Genomic DNA, 20,000 nt, shown 5'->3' with positions numbered 1-20,000 from the left:
GATCAGAGGCCTTATTGTTGGGAGGGACCTTAACACAACAATTAAACACGAGAAGCAAGACGAAAACTTATGAGAAAGATTCCTACCTCCCTGGTCACTATGAGTTCCAGCTGCTTGGAAAAAAAGAAAAATAAAAGAGTTTTAAATCATTTAGTTGTCCAGAGTCATTTTTTAATGTTATTCCATTCTGGGATTCTGCCCCGTTCATTGCTCATTGCCCAAATCAACCTGCATGTTATTAAGTTAGAAAACTTATTATTGAGTGAAAATCTTATTATTTAATGCCATGCATTTATTAAATTTCTTGACACAATTTGTTCTTAAACTAGCAGTTATTGTTATTATTATTATTGAGTAATAAAAATCCACAATTGTATAGTAAATATATTGCTATGTAAAAAGAACCAAAGACTTTCGAACACCTGAACGGTGTTCTTCATCATGTTAACGTTAACACTGATGAGGAACACCGTTCAGGTGTTCCAAAGTCTTTGGTTCTTTTTACATAGCAATATATTTACTATATAATTGTGGATTTTTATTACTCAGATTGTTTTTCCCGAAATTGTGAATCTATTATTATTATTATTATTCAGAAGGTGAACCCTGTTCATATGAAACAAGCCCACAGGGGCCACTGACTTGAAATTAAAGTTACCAAAGAATATTATGGTGTTCAATAGAAATGATTACATATAAATTAATCTAAGATACTGACAGTCTCTTACAGTTATAGGCTGAATAATCTAAATGACAAAAAAGTGAAGACTATGTCGCTTATTATGATTAACTGATTCGGTCATCAAATTAATAAATGCCCTGTGGTTATTATTTTAATGAATATTGTTATTTATATTACTTATATATACTTTCGCAAAATATGTTAATTGCAACCTTACAATATTTAAGCTTATGAAAACTTTATTGTTCATTCAGTTGAAATTGATTTTTCGTAATTTAAGTTAACAATGAACGCATATATATACATACACACACATATATATGTACAGTATATATATATATATATATATATATATATATATTAGATATACATATAATGCACATGTATTTCATATATATTATATATATGTGTGTATATATACATATGTATACACACACACACCACACACGTGTGCTTATGTGTGTCTGAGTGTGTGGGTGTGTGTGATGCATATGAATAGTGTCGTAACCAGCTATTAACAATGAATCATTTCAAGTTTTTCATTTCAAAAAGTCGCTGTAACGTAGAATATTGAATTGCATCTCACTTTTGTTATACCTCTCAGAACTGACCTAAAACCACAAATGTCATTGTCGAAATAAATTTTATTTTTATTTAATAAGAAGTGTCATCTACTCCTGATGACACTCTTGTCAAGAGAATGACATTTAAGGTATTTTGTTCAATAATGCTAAGAGCATTTCCCCTATGAATGAATTAGGACCATAAGGTATTTTGTTCAATTGCATTTCTATGAATGAATTAGGACCAATAAGGTATTTTGTTTTGCCAAGAGCATTTTTGAATGAATTAGGACCACCCACGTAAGGTATTTTGTTCAATAATGCCAAGAGCATTTCCCCTATGAATGAATTAGGACCACCCACGTAAGGTATTTTGTTCAATAATGCCAAGAGCAATGAATGAATTTAAGGTATTTTGTTCAATAATGCCAAGAGCATTTCCCTATGAATGAATTAGACCACCTAATGCACCCATGTAAGGTATTTTGTCAATAATGCATTTCCCCTATGAATGAATTAGACCAAACGTAAGGTATTTTGTTCAATAATGCCAAGAGCATTTCCCTATGAATGAATTAGACCACCCACGTAAGGTATTTTGTCAATTATTTCCTATGAATGAATTAGGACCACCACGTTAGGTATTTTTGTAATGCCAAGAGCACATGAATGAATTAGACCAATATTTTGTTCAATAATGCCAAGAGCATTTCCCTATGAATGAATTTAAAGTCTTGCCCAGAAACTATTGACGTTCCAGTTTATTTGTTATTGGGAAAAGCACTGGTAGCAATATTTTGCAGAAATTAATTTTAACGAAAACTTGGTTCCAATATTTGTGAAGTTAGGATAAAATCAATATAATGATTACCTCTTAGAAGTTTTGTACAGGTCTAATAAACACCTTTGTAATTTTATATCAAGAAGTTTTGTTCAGGGAAAGTAAATATACAGTTTTTTTAATGGCAGGACTTAAAAACATAAGTAGCAAGATTTTACAGAAATTAATTTCAGCAAAAACTTTCTTTCAATATTTGTAAAGTTAACATCAAATTCATGCAGTGGTTACTTCTCGTAAGCTCATAAAGAAGTTCTTATAAACACCGTTGTAATCTTATATTAAGAGGTTTTGTTCAAGGAAAGTAAATTTACAGTTTTTGTTAACAACAGGACATAATTGGGGTATACTTGAAACTCTATTACAGCAAGTATAATGACATTTTTTGCAGCAATATATTTTGACGTTGCAAGTTAGAATGATTACGTTAGCCAGTTTCCATGACAATTATAATTCTTTTATGAGACATGTAAATCCACAATGCACTCACATGACTTTCTTTTATTTATTTATTTTGTTTGTTTGTTTATTTATTTATTTGTGTATTTATTTATTTGAGTTCCACATTCAACATAAAAATCCCAAAAACAAGGTGAAACGTATTGCGGTCAATGTAACTACACCCTCATCCACTCTCTCTCTCTCTCTCTCTCTCTCTCTCTCTCTCTCTCTCTCTCTCAACATTCTTTCAAGAATTCCAACACAAATTCAAAATCCTGCAGTCTGAAAAGCTCTAGCCTGAAAGAACATTAATCATACGCCGGAAGGTATTCATCCCTACATTCTGTCATGAATATGCTTGAAGAATATACCTTCGCCTTATCTCAGTATCATATTAGTTTTCTTTGAGACAGCTTCCCCTTTTCATAATGGCCTCATGCTTCTTTACAATGTCATCATTTTCTTTTATCAGACCGGCGGAAATTTCTGAATGGAAATGAAGCCATATACTTTTTTAAATGAAACGATATTTTTTTTTAACGAAGCCATGTTTTTTTTAAATGGAACAATATATTTTTTTAAATGAAGTGATATTTTTAAAAATGAAGCCATACTTATTTTTAAAATGAAGCCATATTATTTTAAAAATTAAGCCTTTTTAATGAAGCCATTTTTTCTAATGAAGTAAGTTTTTAATGAAGCCATATTTTTTTAATTAAGTAATTTTTTAATGAAGCCATATTTTTTTCAAATGAAACTATTTTTTTTAAATAAAGCCATATTTTTTCATATGAAGCCATATTTTTTAATGAAGCCTTCTTTGTTTTAAATAAAATAATTTTTTTAATGAAGCAATGACATTTTATTTGAAGTCATTTTTTAAATGAAGCCATATAATTTTTGCAATACAGCCATATTTTTTAAAATGAAGCCATGTTTTTTTAATGAAGTCATATTTTTTTTAATGAAGTCATATTTTTTACATTTTTCGTCGGAACGTTAATTAGGCAACGTGAATGGCTTGAAATTAACAAGTATTTCGTGGTTTTTCTCTTTCGTCTTGTTAAAGGTTTTAGTATGAAATGCTGTTTGTTCCTTATAAAGCTTCCAGTAGCTTGTGCATTAAGGGACAAATATAATAATAATAATAATAATAATAATAATAATAATAATAATAATAATAATAATAATAATAATAATAATAATTATTATTATTATTATTATTATTATTATTATTATTATTATTATTATTATTATTATTATTATTATTGCTTTGTTTAAAGAAACTGCTGACTAAATTCTAGTACATTCACAGTTCTCTCCTGAAGGCGTAAGATAATGTTGAAGAAGTTGGACAGCAACGCATAAGGGGAAGTAAAAAGCAGAGAGCAGTGCAGATGATTCTAGGTGGAGCTGCAAATAACTTTTTAGTTCTGCTTACAGTGTGCCACGTAAGACACTAATTACCTCGACGTCCTACACTTTCTCTTCTTATTATTTTTTTTAATTTATTTCTTTTTCATTTTTTCTAAGTTCCTTCAACACCACAGATAGGTTTTTTCTTCGCTGATTTTAGATTTAATACAAAAAATTTAAGCCATATGAGAACCAGCCGGGATCAGTTTTAAAAACGATGTTCACAACCTTTTGCTGAACAGGTAAATGCTCAAGCATTCGTTCACTGCCGATGTTTTTTTTCACTGTTCACAATTTTGCTATCACTGAAAACGATTAACGGAAACCCACAAACGAAATGACGAAAAATATATAAAGAAATATTTCCATTGGGAATTTTTTTTTTACCGTTTCTCCAACAACATAAAGAGAAAGTTCTCTCTCTCTCTCTCTCTCTCTCTCTCTCTCTCTCTCTCTCTCTCTCTCTCTCTCTCTCTCTCTCTCACCTTTTCTCCAGGTACAGCATAAAGAAAGTTTTCTCTCTCTCTCTCTCTCTCTCTCTCTCTCTCTCTCTCTCTCTCTCCTCTCTCTCTCTCTCTCCTTTTACCCTTTCTTGGGCAGCATATAAGAGGAAGTTCTTCTCTCTCTCTCTCTCTAGAAAGTTTTCTCTCTCTCTCTCTCTCTCTCTCTCTCTCTCTCTCTCTCTCTCTCCTTTTACTCTTTCTGGCAGGATGCATAAATTTAAAGTTGTTTTCTCTCTCTCTTTCTCTCTCTCCTTTTACCCTTTCTCGAACAGCATAAAGAGAGAGTTCTCTCTCTCTCTCTCTCTCTCTCTCTCTCTCTCTCTCTCTCTCTCTCTCCTTTTACTCTTTCTCGAACAGCATAAAGAGAAAGTTTCTCTCTCTCTCTCTCTCTCTCTCTCTCTCTCTCTCTCTCTCTCTCTCCTCTCTCCTTTCTCTCTCTTCTCTCTCTCTCTCTCTCTCTCTTCTCTCTCTCTCTCAACTCTCTCTCTCTCTCTCTCTCTCTCTCTCCTTTTACCCTTTCTTGAACAGCATAAAGAGAAAATTTTCCTCTCTCTCTCTCTCTCTCTCTCTCTCTCTCTCTCTCTCTCTCTCTCTCTCTCTCTCTCTCAAACCATCGGTTCCGCGTTTAAATTCTTCAAGATCAATACAATCAGAGACCAGAATGTCTCTTTCGACACATCCGGGTTCTCCCGAAATCTCAGCAATTTAGGCACGAAATTTCCCCCACCCACGAATTTTATATTTTTTTTCTTTTTCAAGCACTGCGAAATTTTCCGTTTAAAAAAAAAAAAAACTTTCTTGGGAATGAGCGACATCTAGTGGTCGGTAAAGGAAGGTAAAGTGATCTCGTGATTTATTGAGTCTTTCGGGAAATTTCCTTCTTTTGGTGTGGAATCGAGGGAAAAAGAAACATTTGGAAAGATTTTATAAAAATTTTTTCTTGTCGCTTTTAACATATCAAAAGACTAGATACGAACTATTTTTTTTCTTATCGATTTTATTTTTTTTTTCTTTGGGCAATAAAAAACTCCTTTTCTTTTTGCTTTTGTTTACAGTATATTTGACTTAATAAAAAAACTGCTACTTTCTAATCAATTTTATTTTATTTTTATTTTTGGTAGATTTAAGAAAAAAAGCTTTTTTCTTATAACTTTTATTTTATTTTATTTTTTTTTTTTTGTCTGACAGAATGTTTCGTGTCCTCTTTATGACTCAAATTATGGTGAATGAGTCTCTGTTTATATTCCATTTTACTTAAAAGAGAAAATTCTTCTTGAACATTGATATTAAAATTAATATTGAATTATATGATTTCTAATACGCAGAGGCTGTTGGGGTAGGCAACCCGAGCTACAGTAAATGGAATCAAGAAAAACTAAAACGATGGGGCTTGAACCACTAAGGAAAAGATAGATTAATATAAGGAGTATTGAAGACAGGAAGTAAGAAGAGAATTCCAGAACCTGGAGATTGAGGGGAAAGGGACTTACTGAAGCGGGTTTCCTCTGAGTAAGTGTGAGAGGAGGTGGCTCGACGGGCGAGACAATATAGTGATTTTATATGATATCAGTGTAACGTCTCGAACTGTCGGCCTGCCGCCCGGTTCTCCTCGTGCTGCTGGGAGAAAGGGGGCAGTAATGTACATTCGTTACCGGTTATGGATGCCAGGCAGGGCAGCCGATCAGTTACGGCCTACCCCACCGCCAAATCAAGTCCTTCAAAGAGAAGGCACCGTGCTTACCATATAAAATTAGAATAAAACCACGTTAAAACGAAGAACATGATATTTAAGTTGTTCGTATGTAGCTGGTGAATGATTTATGGATGCACCTGGTAGTTGGTTGATTTAAGTGAAGCTGGCCTTATGCCAGCACGGGCCTTTGCATAAATCCCGTCAGTAACTGTGGTAAGGTGATGAAGGAGAAATAAAAGGCCTAATGTTGACGTATGGACTCCTATCCACCAGACGAGACGCTGAGGTATTAGGCAATAATGAAAAGGCTTTTATGGCAGTTATGTATAAAGTTTTATCTTCTCTATATTCCTTTTGCTTTACATAAGGTTTTGCTATGAAGGTTATCGTAGCGTATTTTGCTCAAGTTATAGTATGCATACGAATAAGGAAAAATGAATAAGTGTTAAACAAGAAAAAAAACTAATAAAGACTAATGAAGATACAGAGCAGATTGAAAGAAAAAAAAACAGACTACTGTCAGAGTTGATAATACTGCGGAAGACAAGAGACGCAGCTTTCAACCTCTCTCTCTCTCTCTCTCTCTCTCTCTCTCTCTCTCTCTCTCTCAGCAGTCTCATACATATACACTGCCAGGATGAACAGGAAACGGGTCAAATTTATGTGATATGTAGAAGTTCACATACCAAATAGGAGGGCAGATAATATTTTGTATTAAATGTATATATTCAGTTCTATCAATAGTTAATTATTTACTAAATTTCATTTGGTTTTATTTGTCTGTATTTTCTGTAGAAAGTTACAAGGGTAGTTTGTGATATCTTGGCAGGTTCCTTCAGAATAGACTAATAATAATAATAATAATAATAATAATAATAATATAATAATAATAATAATAATAATAATAATAATAATAATAATAATAAGAGAGGTAGTAGAAGCAAAATACCCATTAAGTGAAATTTGTATTTCTGTTTTGTTCTTGTTTTATTCACATTTTTACACACAAGATCAATCCACAGTCTTGTGTAAATTGTTCATATGTAAAAATGTGTATTTAACAAGGAGAAAATAGAATAATAAATTTCACTTAGTTGGTCTTTTTCACCTATCAATAACTGGCACGTGATTATTTGATTTGTTGATTTCTAATAATAATAATAATAATAATAATAATAATAATAATAATAATAATAATAATAATAATAATAATAATAATCCACAATTATATAGTAAGCTATTTTACTGTTAACACTGAAGAACGGTGTTCGAAAGTCTTTGCTTGTTTATTTTACATAGTAATAGTAATATAGTTTACTATATAATTGTGGATTTTTATTTCATAGATTGTTTTTCACGAGATTGTGAATTTCTTAGCAGTAATAATAATAATAATAATAATAATAATAATAATAATAATAATAAATAATAATAATAATAACAGAAAAAGACTAATTTCAGTGAAGCTTGTGTTTCTAGCTTCATCTTGTTTTGTACGCATTTCCAGTAATAATAATAATAATAGTAATAATAAATTCACTTCACTGTAGTCCATTTCATCAGATTTTGCCTTTCGTGAGCTCGGCCATGTTTAAGGAACAGAGTAAGAAGTTCGTTTTCATTATCCTAATGCAAGACACTATTTTGGAATCATGCCAAGGAATGCTCTCTCTCTCTCTCTCTCTCTCTCTCTCTCTCTCTCTCTCTCTCTCTCTCTCTAATAAGAATAAAATCGCTTTAAGAGAATGGGATTCAGAAAAGGTATTCCAACTCGGTCTCCTCTAAAAAATCACTTATGACGAATATTTAATTGTATCCTCTCTCTCTCTCTCTCTCTCTCTCTCTCTCTCTCTCTCTCTCTCTCTCTCTCTCTCTCTCTCTCTCTCTCTCTCTCTGAAATCACTTTAAACAACTATACGAAAATAACTGTATCATCATCACACTTCTGCTTACAAAAACACAAAAACCAACTGAAAAAAAAGTTTGCTTTTGTTTCGTTAACCTTTTAGAAAACAATAGTCATTCTCTCATAGAGATAAATAGTCATTCTCTCATAGAGATAAATTCAACATATTTAAATCCTGACTAGATGTAGTTTTGTAATAATAAAACATTGTGAGAAGACATTTTCTAATACTTTATCTATTCTTATTTGCTGAGTCTTATTGTTAACAGAGATGAAGACTAGAAGTCACGAAACAAAGAATGTATAAGAATAAAAATATCAAAGAATCTATGAATAGAAATTGCTCAAAACTGTTGACTGAAACTTTCGCCATCTTCACCAGTTCTTGAGACTGCAGAGTATGTCAGATAATCGGAACTTCAGAAGTTCGAGCGAAGATGCTATGCATTACTACCCTAATGCAATTCTCCTTGTATTTTAATAATTTACTTACATTTTTATCTATTTATTTATTAATTTGTAAATTTATTTTTCCCTTTTTAATAGGTGATGTCTCTTTTTCTGTATTTCCCATTATCTTCTGTTACTTCTTTCTAATGAACGCTCTGTTCTTTGACAGCTTGAATTTCAGGTTAATGGCCTCTTTTGGCTTGTTCCATATGAATAGGGCTCATCTTCTGGATAATAATAATAATAATAATAATAATAATAATAATAATAATAATAATAATAATAATAATAATAATAATAATAATACAAGATCTGTTCATTAGACCGAGTCCCAGTTGTCCACATTAGATCTCCCGTTCATTTTCATTTTAACACCTTACTACACTCATAGGCGGCTTGTGGGGAAAGTCCCGTGCTGGCATAAGGCCCTTTAATCTACAATAAAACCAACCGGTAAAGTTTGGAAAAAATAATTGGTGCAACTTTCAGGTAACAGAGTGACTAGAATCTCGATGTGAGTTTAAAGTAGAACAGGTAACGGGTGAGATAAAAAAAAAAAGTGTTTGACCTAATTCTGTCGGTGAGGGAGTGAGGATAATGGTGATGGAAAAATGAAAGTATTACTGACAGTAATTCAAATAATAACGATAACGGCACTAATGATGATGAAGAAGGAGATAATGAGTAGTCTATTTCTGTCTGAGAATAAATTATACTTTCTTATAGTCACATTCAACGATGACAGTAATAATGATGACGAAGATGGAGATAATGAGTAATCCATTTCTCTCTTAGAATACATTATACTTTCTTAAAGTCACTATCAAAGATTACAGTCATAATAATGATGGTGATGAAGATGGAGATAATCAGTAATCCATTCCTCTCTTAGAATAAATTATACTCCCATATAATCACTTTCAACAATGACAGTAATAATGATGGTGAATATTTAGGTAACAGTAATCCATTTCTCCCTTAGAATGCGTTATACTTTCATGAAATCATTATTAACGATGACAGTAATAATGATGATGGTGATGAAGATAAAAATAATGAGTAATCTATTTCTCTCTTAGAGTCAACTATACTTTCATGAAAGCACTATCAACGATGACAGTAATAATGGTAGTGAATGTTTAGGTAACCAGTAATCCATTTCTCTATTAGAATTCATTATACTTTCATGAAAGCAATATCAACGATGACAGTAATAATGGTGGTGAATATTTTGGTAACCAGTAATCCATTTCTCTATTAGAATATATTATACTTTCATGAAAGCACTATCAACGGTGACAGTAATTATGGTGGTGAATATTTAGGTAACCAGTAGTCCATTTCTCTAATAGAATACATTAGTATTTCATAAAGTCACTGCTATATTGTTGAGTCAGTGCTCCTACCTCTCGAAGGCCCCGTAGGGTGTTAGTGCCGTCAGCGCACCTCACATGGTGCACTGTAGGCATTACTTAAGGGTTTTTACAGCGTTCCTTCAGCCCCTAGCTGCAACCTCTTTCATTCCTTTTACTGCACCTCCATTCATATTTTCTTCCATCTTACTTTGCACTCTCCCCTAACAATTGATTCACAGTGCAACTGCGAGGTTTTCCTTCTGTTACACCTTTCAAACCTTTTTGTCTCAGTTTCCCTCCCAGCACTGAATGACCTCATAGGTCCCAGCGCTTGGCCTTTGGCCTAAATTCTATATTCTCTTCTATCTCTCAAAGGAATAAAAGTGTTCGGATGACATTTTCTTTTCGATTGAACTTCGCAGCGTTCGAACGTTGCCTGATTAAAAGCAATCGTCTGAGAAATTGTCTTCGCTCGCCATTTCATTAATTAATTCAAAATATTCCTTCGACTGCAAGTAATTATCGATTATAATGAGCTGAATGCCGGATGCGTATTATTTAAAGGAATGAATACAACTCTCTCTCTCTCTCTCTCTCTCTCTCTCTCTCTCTCTCTCTCTCTCTCTCTCTCTCTCTCTCATAAACACAGACCCGCAAATACTCACAAAACATATTTAATATATAAATGGAAATTCAATGGCTCCCTCTTGTCAAATAAAACGAATTTTATGCCACAAACCTGTTACCCAATTCGTCCATTCAGAGCTTAAGTGTCCTCTCTCTCTCTCTCTCTCTCTCTCTCTCTCTCTCTCTCTCTCTCTCTCTCTCTCTCTCTCTCTCTCTCTCTCTCTCTCTCTCGGAATGAGAAACATGACAAAAACACAACCCTGAACTTCACATGAAGACACCAAATCGGAACCCGGATCTGCGCATTAAATGAGAAACATGACAAAAATTTACACGAAGATGCCAAAAGCGCATCTGACGTGAAATGAACGATTCGTACAAACGAAATAACATCGTGAAATAATATTACAGATCAAAGGATGTGGAAATCTTGAAAATCCGTGACGAGACACCTTCGGAGAGAGAGAGAGAGAGGAGAGAGAGAGAAAGAAGAGAGAGAGAGAGAGAGAGAGAGAGAGTCCTAAGAGAATTATTTTTCTTAGAGTCTACAGTGAGAATATTTTTCTGAGAGAACAGAAGAGAATATTAGAGAGAGAGAGAGAGAGAGAGAGAAAGTTATTATATCATGGTCTCCTAAATTGATTTTTCCAAGAGAAACAGTGAGAATATCGTTTCTTGGAGAGAGAGAGAGAGAGAGAGAGAGAGAGAGAGAGAGAGAGAGAGAGAGAGAGAGTACAATTAAATCATGGTCTCCTAAATTGATTTTCAAAGTGAGAATATCGTTTCTGAGTGAGAATAAATCATGGTCTCTAAATTGATTTCTCCAGGAAACGATGAGAATATCGTTTCTGAGAGAGAGAGAGAGAGAGAAAACACAATTAAATCATGGTCTCCCTAAATTGATTTCCAGGAAACAGTGAGAATATCGTTTCTGAGAGAGAGAGAGAGAGAGAGAAGAGAGAGAGAGAGAGAAAGAGTTTCCGTAATCCCTTCAAACAAAGGAGCGTCCTCGTCACATTCTGATTATCATGCAAATGCAAGAGACGCTTTTGAGACAACGGGCAGGAAGATTTGAAAGCGAAAAAGATAGGATTCTTCTTCGAAGGATATTTGTTGAAAGATTAAGAAAGGGATCTTGAAAGGGTTACAGTTGGAAGATAAAACAAAACGTCTCGTATAAATGGAAGAGAGGGTGCTTTGTGGTATAAGAAGGATGCATCAATATATATATATATATATATATATATATATATATATATATATATATTATATATATATATTATTAATGTATATATATATATAATATATATATATATATATATATATATATATATATATATACTATATATATATCAGAGAATATAAGAATATAATAAAATAGTAATAATCACATTTTTAAAAATCTGTTGGATGAAATGACTTAAACTTGAAAGAGTTTTGTTTCGTTTGCTGCAAATTGAGACAAACTCCCGAGTTTATGAGAAACTACTGTTTTCTTTGTACTAGATAGGGGTTGAAAATTTTATTGTAATTTCTCTAATGGAACACTCGGATTTAGACGGTACTTTTGTTCTCAGTAATAATAATAATAATAATAATAATAATAATAATAATAATAATAATAATATTATTATTATTATTATTATTATTATTATTATTATTCATAGCGTATATAAGAATAATGAATAGAATTAATAAAAACTGTAACCTAAACACATATGATAACAAAACATATTAAAACAGTCTTGTATAAAAAAAGAGAATCATTCACTACGTGATTCTTATAGATACTCATAAAATCCAAATGAATCTGATGTAATTCTAAAAATAAATACGAAAATACCACGGCAACGCTTTAGAGTTTTTTTATGTGAAAATTTAAAACAGTTTCAGCTTCATAATTATCATTGTCACTATCTTCATCACCAACGTCATCATCATCATTATAACTGTGACTATCACCATATTCATCATAAAATTTTCTGCTGCCAGTAATGACATTCATCCAAGGGCGGGATAATGAGATTTGCAACCTGATAGCCATGGCTGCTTAGAATTTTAGTTTTTTACTTTTTTTTTTTATTTTAGAGATTATGGAAATAGTTTTCAGAAGAGCCAGCATTGTGTAATTAGCTAAAATCGTCACTGTGGCTTTTATGTATCTGTTTTTAGACTTTAACTTACGTGTTATAAACAAAGAACAACTTATTATTATTATTATTATTATTATTATTATTATTATTATTATTATTATTATTATTATTATTAAGATGAACCTTATTCACATTGAACAGTCCCACAGGGGCCACTGACTTGAAATTCATGTTTCCAAAGGATTTGGTATTCATTTGAACGAAGTAACAGAGGTACAAAGAAATACATACTACAAAGTTCAGTTATTAGAAAAGAAAAAATATATTGAAAGAGAGATAAAAATGTAAGGAATTATTGAAATACAAGGAAAATTTTTGTGGTGGTTTTCTCTTTGTTAAAGCTCTGATAACTTACAAGAAAATATTACGTTTATGGTCTTCAAGACAAAGTGACATGGTACTGCAGAGCTCAAAGAAAATATCGATTCAAGAAAATGACCCACTGTTTCAAGCCTGTCCCGTGCAACAAAAATAGAATAATGAGGTTCTGTACAGGCTCGCGACAGGGAAAAATATATGAATTTTGAAACACGCTAGTTATACGAGCTGAGAAACCAAGGACTTAAATTTACGAAATAGCAAAAGAAAAAGAAGATCTGAATGAAGTAGATGAGCGTGATTCTGAATAATTGTCTCTTACAGAAAAGTTGGTAATAAACACTTGACCCTTTGCATTTTCTTTTGTGCACAACCCGACTAGAAAATACATTTAAGTTGTGGAAAGAATTTTTTTTCTAAAGCAAAGAAAGTAGGAAAACTGTAGGGTGAAGGAACAGGGATAAGCACTAAACCTATAAAGAGATACATACAGCTACATAAATAGAGAAAAATAAGAGTAAAAGAGGGGAAAGGAAAAACAAAGAAAAGGTAAAATAAATATATAATGTAAATGGAAGGGATACAATTTTATATATACAATATATAGTACATGCATGTATTGAGACTATATATATATTTATGTACATATATATATATATATTTGTTTATACTTATATATATATATGCATATATATATTTTTTATATATATATATATATATATTTGTTTGCTATTTATGTATTTTTCCCATATATATATATATATATATATATGGCTATTGATATATAATTTGATTTAGCGTTATATATATATATAGCTATATCGGCTTCTTCTTCTTCGTTTTACGTCGCTTTTTCCCCGGTTTTATATGGGTACATGCGATGCCTTCTTTTGAAGGACTGATTTGGCAGCGAGGAGAGAACTTAGCCTCGATCAGCTGCCCTGCCTGACATCGCTTAGACCCCGTTATATATATATATATATATATCGTACCAAATCCCCATATACCTTTCTCCAGCAGCGAGGGAAAACTTAGCGGTTATATATATATATATATATATATATATATATATATATATATATATATATATATATATATATATATACAGTATATATATATATAAACGTGAGAGAAAGTAAAAAGTATGTTTGTATACATGTATATGTTTTTAATGCAAAAATCTTTCCATAAGAGAACTGACTGAGAATGGAGAACAACCCGCAAATTTGACACAAAGACAGAACAGCTAACGCAAAAGTGGTGAAGTGTATCGCTTTGCCACTTGTGCGACGCAGGGGTAACTCGATTACACAGAAAATGAAAACTTGGGGAGTTTGAATTCCCAAAATAAAAGCTTTCTCCTCATGGTGTCGTCTGTTGGCAGTAATTCGTTCTCTCTCTCTCTCTCTCTCTCTCTCTCTCTCTCTCTCTCTCTCTCTCTTGGAAGAAGAGAGATCCCTGCGATCTGGAATTTCCTGGTCACTGGTCTGACAATGGGCTCGGGAGCTCTCTTGCTTTCGTGTGGTTCCCAAAACCACTCGAATTCACTTGCTAAAATTGCTTGATTTTGGTAGATAAATCATTCTCTCTCTCTCTCTCTCTCTATATATCTCTCTCTCTATACACATCTATGCACACACTTTATACATATATATATATATATATATATATATATATATATATATATATATATATATATATATATATATATATATATATATATATTCACACACACATACACACATATATATATATATATTATAACGTGCAATTGCTGCTTGCAAGAGCACGTGAAGCTCCACTTAACATTAAAAGAATAAAGCATGTACAGCACAGACGGTGACTCAACTTCATGACCACCCAGAACCGACGAACAGGGAGCGATCAAAAGACCCCTGACATCAGCACCTGCTAAATCCTCAGCGCCTTCACAAAAAGACTCCGCCCATCCTCTCTAAGCCTTAATCCCGCCTTTGTCAACCTTTAATTTCCCCTGGGCACTGTCGTTCATCTCCTTGTTCCAGCAACCGCTCCTGTGGATGCCGCCAAACATGGGAACCGGCGAGTTAACGGACAAACGCCACATGAAGACGGGACCAGAGGCTATATAAGGACTTGACCAGGGGTCATGCGGGGAGTTCGTTACCAGCCAGAATCAGAGTAGAGTCCTTGCTGGGTCGGTCTCCGACCACCCTCCCCCTTTCTGACCCAGTCAAACTTTGTCGTGAACATACTCCCACCCAAGTCCCTTGCCTTATTGCGAAGTCTGGTCTACACATCAAGACAACGCATCCTGCGGGAAAAAGGTACAGTCTGGATTTGGAGTTTGTTACGACGCCCATTCTTCCACTATAATTTTCGTTCTTACTGATATTTCCGCCCCTTGGAGTTCTGAGAAAATGAGTGAAGTGTTAATGTTTTCATTTCAAGTAACGTAAGGATTTCGTAGCATTTGCTATTTCGTACTGTTCCCTCTCAGCCTTCAGCACTCCCTACGTGACCATAAAAGTGTTTTCTTTGCATCAAAGTGACAGTAAATTTGTTTTGCAGAACAGGCGTTTGATGCTGTGTGTCTACCTGTCCGTCCACGGTGCCAATTGCTGAATTCCCGACGTTGAAGAACACTTCAAGAGTAATTCCTGAAGACCTATATGCCTACGTGGCAGAATTCTGTATATTTACTTATCGTTAGAGGTCCCACCATAGTGTGATTTTATTTCAGAGTAGATTTAATTCTGTAGTTAAGAGATTTCACCATAAATCGTGAAGTCTTTTGATATTGGCACGGCTTGTTTGTGACTAACGTAATATCAGTGCCAAGGAACTAATGAGGAGCTCCCTTTGCAACCTCCTTCTGAGCTTTGTAATAAAATCTAATTAGTGAAGTCTTGCATTTCTTTTCAAAGCCATTTAATTTACTGTTAACTTACTTCATTTCATGAGTTTAGCCAAGTAATCAGATGAGTTTAGATTGTGTTCAGGGCTAGATAGACCAACCCCTTGGTAGGCTTGTGAATATATACTGTATACTGTATATATATATACAAGTGGATACACACATATATATATATATATTATATATATATATATATATATATATATATATATTATATATATATGTATAGATATATGCTTATTCTATATAAAGGGAGTATGGGTCTATCTATCTCTCTCTCTCTCTCTCTCTCTCTCTCTCTCTCTCTCTCTCTCTCTCATTTTTTCAAGAAATTCTGTAGAATGCATTTCAACTAATAATAAATCCTTTGACATTTTCTTCAACTACTAGAACCATTACATATCTCCGCATACCTCTTCTCCTTTAATGCCAGTTCCATCACATTTAAATCTTCGCAACTCCTTTGCGCTTGAAACCAAAAAATAATACGTCTCCCGCACTTGATTACTCTCGCTGCAATCATACCGGTGATTTTTCTGCCACAATCAGCGAAGATACCTCTCTCTCTCTCTCTCTCTCTCTCCTCTCTCTCTCTCTCTCTCTCTCTCTCTCTCTCTCTCTCCTCTCTCTTGCTGAAACGCATTTATTTTGCTCAGACTATGGCGTTGTTGCATTCTCTCTCTCTCTCCCTCTGTCTCTCTTGCTGAAGCGTATTTATTTTACTCAGAATATGGCGTTGTTGCATTCTCTCTCTCTCTCTCTCTCTCTCTCTCTCTCTCTCTCTCTCTCTCTCTCTCTCTCTCTCTCTCTATATATATATATATATATATATATATATATATATATATATATATATATATATATTATATATATCTTATTCTCACACAGGGAGGATATGGGTCTCTCTCTCTCTCTCTCTCTCTCTCTCTCTCTCTCTCTCTCTCTCTCTCTCTCTCTCTCTTCTTCTTCTTCTTCTTCTTCTTCTTCTTCTTCTTCTTCTTCTTCCCACGCAAGAATAATTCCTCGAATATCTGTAGGAATTTTCGTTCTCCTTCAAAAGTTTAGTTATGCTTGATGCTTCTTGGAATACCTTCGCCGTAGAGTGTTCTGTTTACCTCGCAATATCTGCGTAGTTTTCTTTCTTGGATAAATGATATGTATACTGCAAATGTGTCAACAGTTCAGAAGCGTTCTCTATTATTTTTTCTGTTTATTTACATATTATGACGACAAGACAAGTGATATAAATGTGTTAGCCATTCGAAAGCGTTCTCTGTTTTTTGCTTTTGTTTTAATGTTTATTTATATATTATACAGTATAGATATATGATTATATATTGTTTTGCATATTTTTATATTTTTTATATTTAGTATAAGAATAGTTTTAAGGTTGCAGACGTTTGCTTTGCAATTGAATGGCCCTTTTAGTGTTTTCAGTGATAATAATAATAATAATAATAATAATAATAATAATAATAATAATAGTAATAATAATAATAATTATTATTATTATTATTATTATTATTATTAATAATATTATATCACGCTTGCTTTGTAATTAAATGGTCCCTTTCATTAATAACAACAACAATATAATAATAATAATAATAATAATAATAATAATAATAATTATTATTATTATTATTATTATTATTATTATTATTATTATTATTATTATTATTATTATTATTATAACTCAGTAACCGAATCCGAAGTTAACCAAATCCTGAAAATGGGAATACAATGTAAAACGAATTCAGTAATTCCACATCGTCTGTTCGTAGACAGGATGCACTGAATGTTATCACAGTGGTCCACTAAGATATTTAGGGTAGGCTGAATATATACACTTATAGGAATATAGGAATGGAATATAAAATTTAGGCCAAAGGCCAAAAGCTGGGACTTATAAGGTTGTTCAGTGCTGAAAGGTAAATTGAGAGAAGAAAGATTTGAAAGGTGTAACAGGAAGAAAACCTTGCCTTTGGACTATGAAACTATTGTTAGGAGAGCGTTAAGGAAAGTAAGATGGAAGAAAGAGAATATGAACGGAGGTACAATGAAAGGAGTGAAAGGGGTTGCAGCTAGGGGCCGAAGGGACGCTGCAAGAACCTCGTCATGCCTATAGTGCACCGTGTGAGGTGCACTGACGGCGCTAACCCCCTACAGGGACGTACACTTATATTTCTTGGACTGTGGAAGTACTTTTGGTTTGCAATTGCTTTATCCGATTCCACGTGTGACACTTTTATCGCGTAGCGGATATGTGGGAAAGCATATATTGACCCCCTTGGGAAAAATTCCTTTTTATATGACCTGATTTTAAAGTTACGTGGGAAAAGTTCATTGACCTCCTTCAAAAATACTCTTATATATGAATTAATTTTTTAGTTATGTGGAAAAAGTTCATTGACCTTCTTTAAAAATTGTTTTATATATGAGTTGATAGTATATGTTGTCAAAGTTTTTTTCTCCTAAACATAGTAGACAAGTAAGCTGTTTGTGCTTTTGAATTTCGACGGAGCAGAAAATGGAAGTTTTATCAAAGTGCTGGGATGAGGAAGGTAGTTATCCTTTTTTCAAAGATCATGGGTTGGTTCAGCTCCCAGATTCATTTGATTAGTCCATGGATCACTCCTTGGCCTGCTGCCCACTAGTCTACCCAGCTCTGAATGGGTACCATTAACTACTAGGGACAAGAAAAAGGGCGTGGGACCAGCGACCTCACCCTTAAAGAGTAAGGATGTACCCTTCTGTCGCCAGTAGCTCCAAAGGGGGAAAGGGTGTAATATTATATATATACCCAAAGGGGTATGTATATACACATATATAAATGTATGTATATATATATACTTTATATATATGTGTATATATTATATATATATATATATATATATATAATATGTATATATATATTATATATATATATATATATATATATATATATATATTATATATATATATATATATATATATATATATATATATATATATATACTTTCATATATAGTGGTATATATATACATACATATATATATATATATATATAACAACATATATATATATATATATATATATACTTTTATATATATATATATATATATATATATATATAATATAATACATATATATATATATATATACTATATATATATATATATATATATATATATAATATATATAGTATATATATATATATATATATATGAGAGAGAGAGAGAGAGAGGTGAAGAGAGAGAGAGACAGAAAAGAGAAAAGAGAAGAACTTCTAAGCAAGTCGAACCATCGTCACTAGTCTAAAATGGATGAGGCGGACCGTGTCCACAGGGCGATGATCAATTCGAGTCCGATATTCCGTCCATCTTTCATCAAGCGATTATATGACCCCTTGTCATATTTCACTCTGGATTCTCTCCCTCTCTCTGTTCTTTATTAGGCTTTATTCTGAAACACCTTTTTTTTTTTTTTTACTCTGGGACTGAGATATTTTGAATAATTGTCTAAGAGGAATTCACAGAGAGTTGGGTAGGCTTTAGCTTGTGATGTTGTAAACGTTTGAATAACATTGATATATATATATATATATATACATATATATATATTTATATATATATATATATATATATATATGTATATATATATATATATATATACATACAAACTGTTCTGGTTATCAATAATCCGTTTACTAAAATATATATGTTGGGGTTTTATATTACATATATATATATATATATTATATATATATATATATATATATATATATATATATATATATATATATATTTATATTTTTATACATATATGTTTATCCATCTATATGAAATACATACATACATACATGCTTACATATCTATCTATCTGTCTATCTATCTATCTATCTATCTATCTATACATGCACTATTCTGATTACATCCGTTAGTACAAGAAATTTATTTTCTGTTTGAGTGATTTTCAGTTGATAAATCTCTTTATGAGTGTTCTTTTCGATATCAGTTTCTACAACGTTCCTTTTACTCGAAAGAGTAATATTTTGAACACTTTTGTGGGAACTGGCGAAAATATTCCTTAAAGTTCTTTTCCTGGCTTGGATTACGTAAGGGTATTAAGTCCACCTCCCCCGCCCCCTCGCCTTCCACCCCTCAACCTCCAACCTAAT

General features: G+C 32.5%; 1 protein-coding gene across 4 annotated transcripts in view; it reads right to left on the bottom strand.

Annotated features, from left to right (window-relative positions):
- LOC136835224 (uncharacterized) overlaps positions 1-20,000 on the bottom strand; it is a 106,192-nt gene that overhangs the window by 45,632 nt on the left and 40,560 nt on the right. For 3 of the 4 annotated variants that reach the window (XM_067098477.1, XM_067098476.1, XM_067098479.1), the window contains exon 3: positions 87-110. The exons of the other annotated variant lie outside the window; for it this stretch is intronic. In XM_067098477.1, coding sequence (XP_066954578.1) covers positions 87-110 — 24 coding nt within the window. The remainder of the gene's footprint in view (positions 1-86; positions 111-20,000) is intronic. 4 annotated transcript variants of the gene reach the window in all.

The sequence above is a fragment of the Macrobrachium rosenbergii genome, chromosome 55 (assembly GCF_040412425.1).
Source record: "Macrobrachium rosenbergii isolate ZJJX-2024 chromosome 55, ASM4041242v1, whole genome shotgun sequence".
NCBI lineage: Eukaryota > Metazoa > Arthropoda > Malacostraca > Decapoda > Palaemonidae > Macrobrachium > Macrobrachium rosenbergii.
Note: the sequence above shows the minus strand (reverse complement) of the source record. Positions and strands in the feature narration are given on the sequence as shown.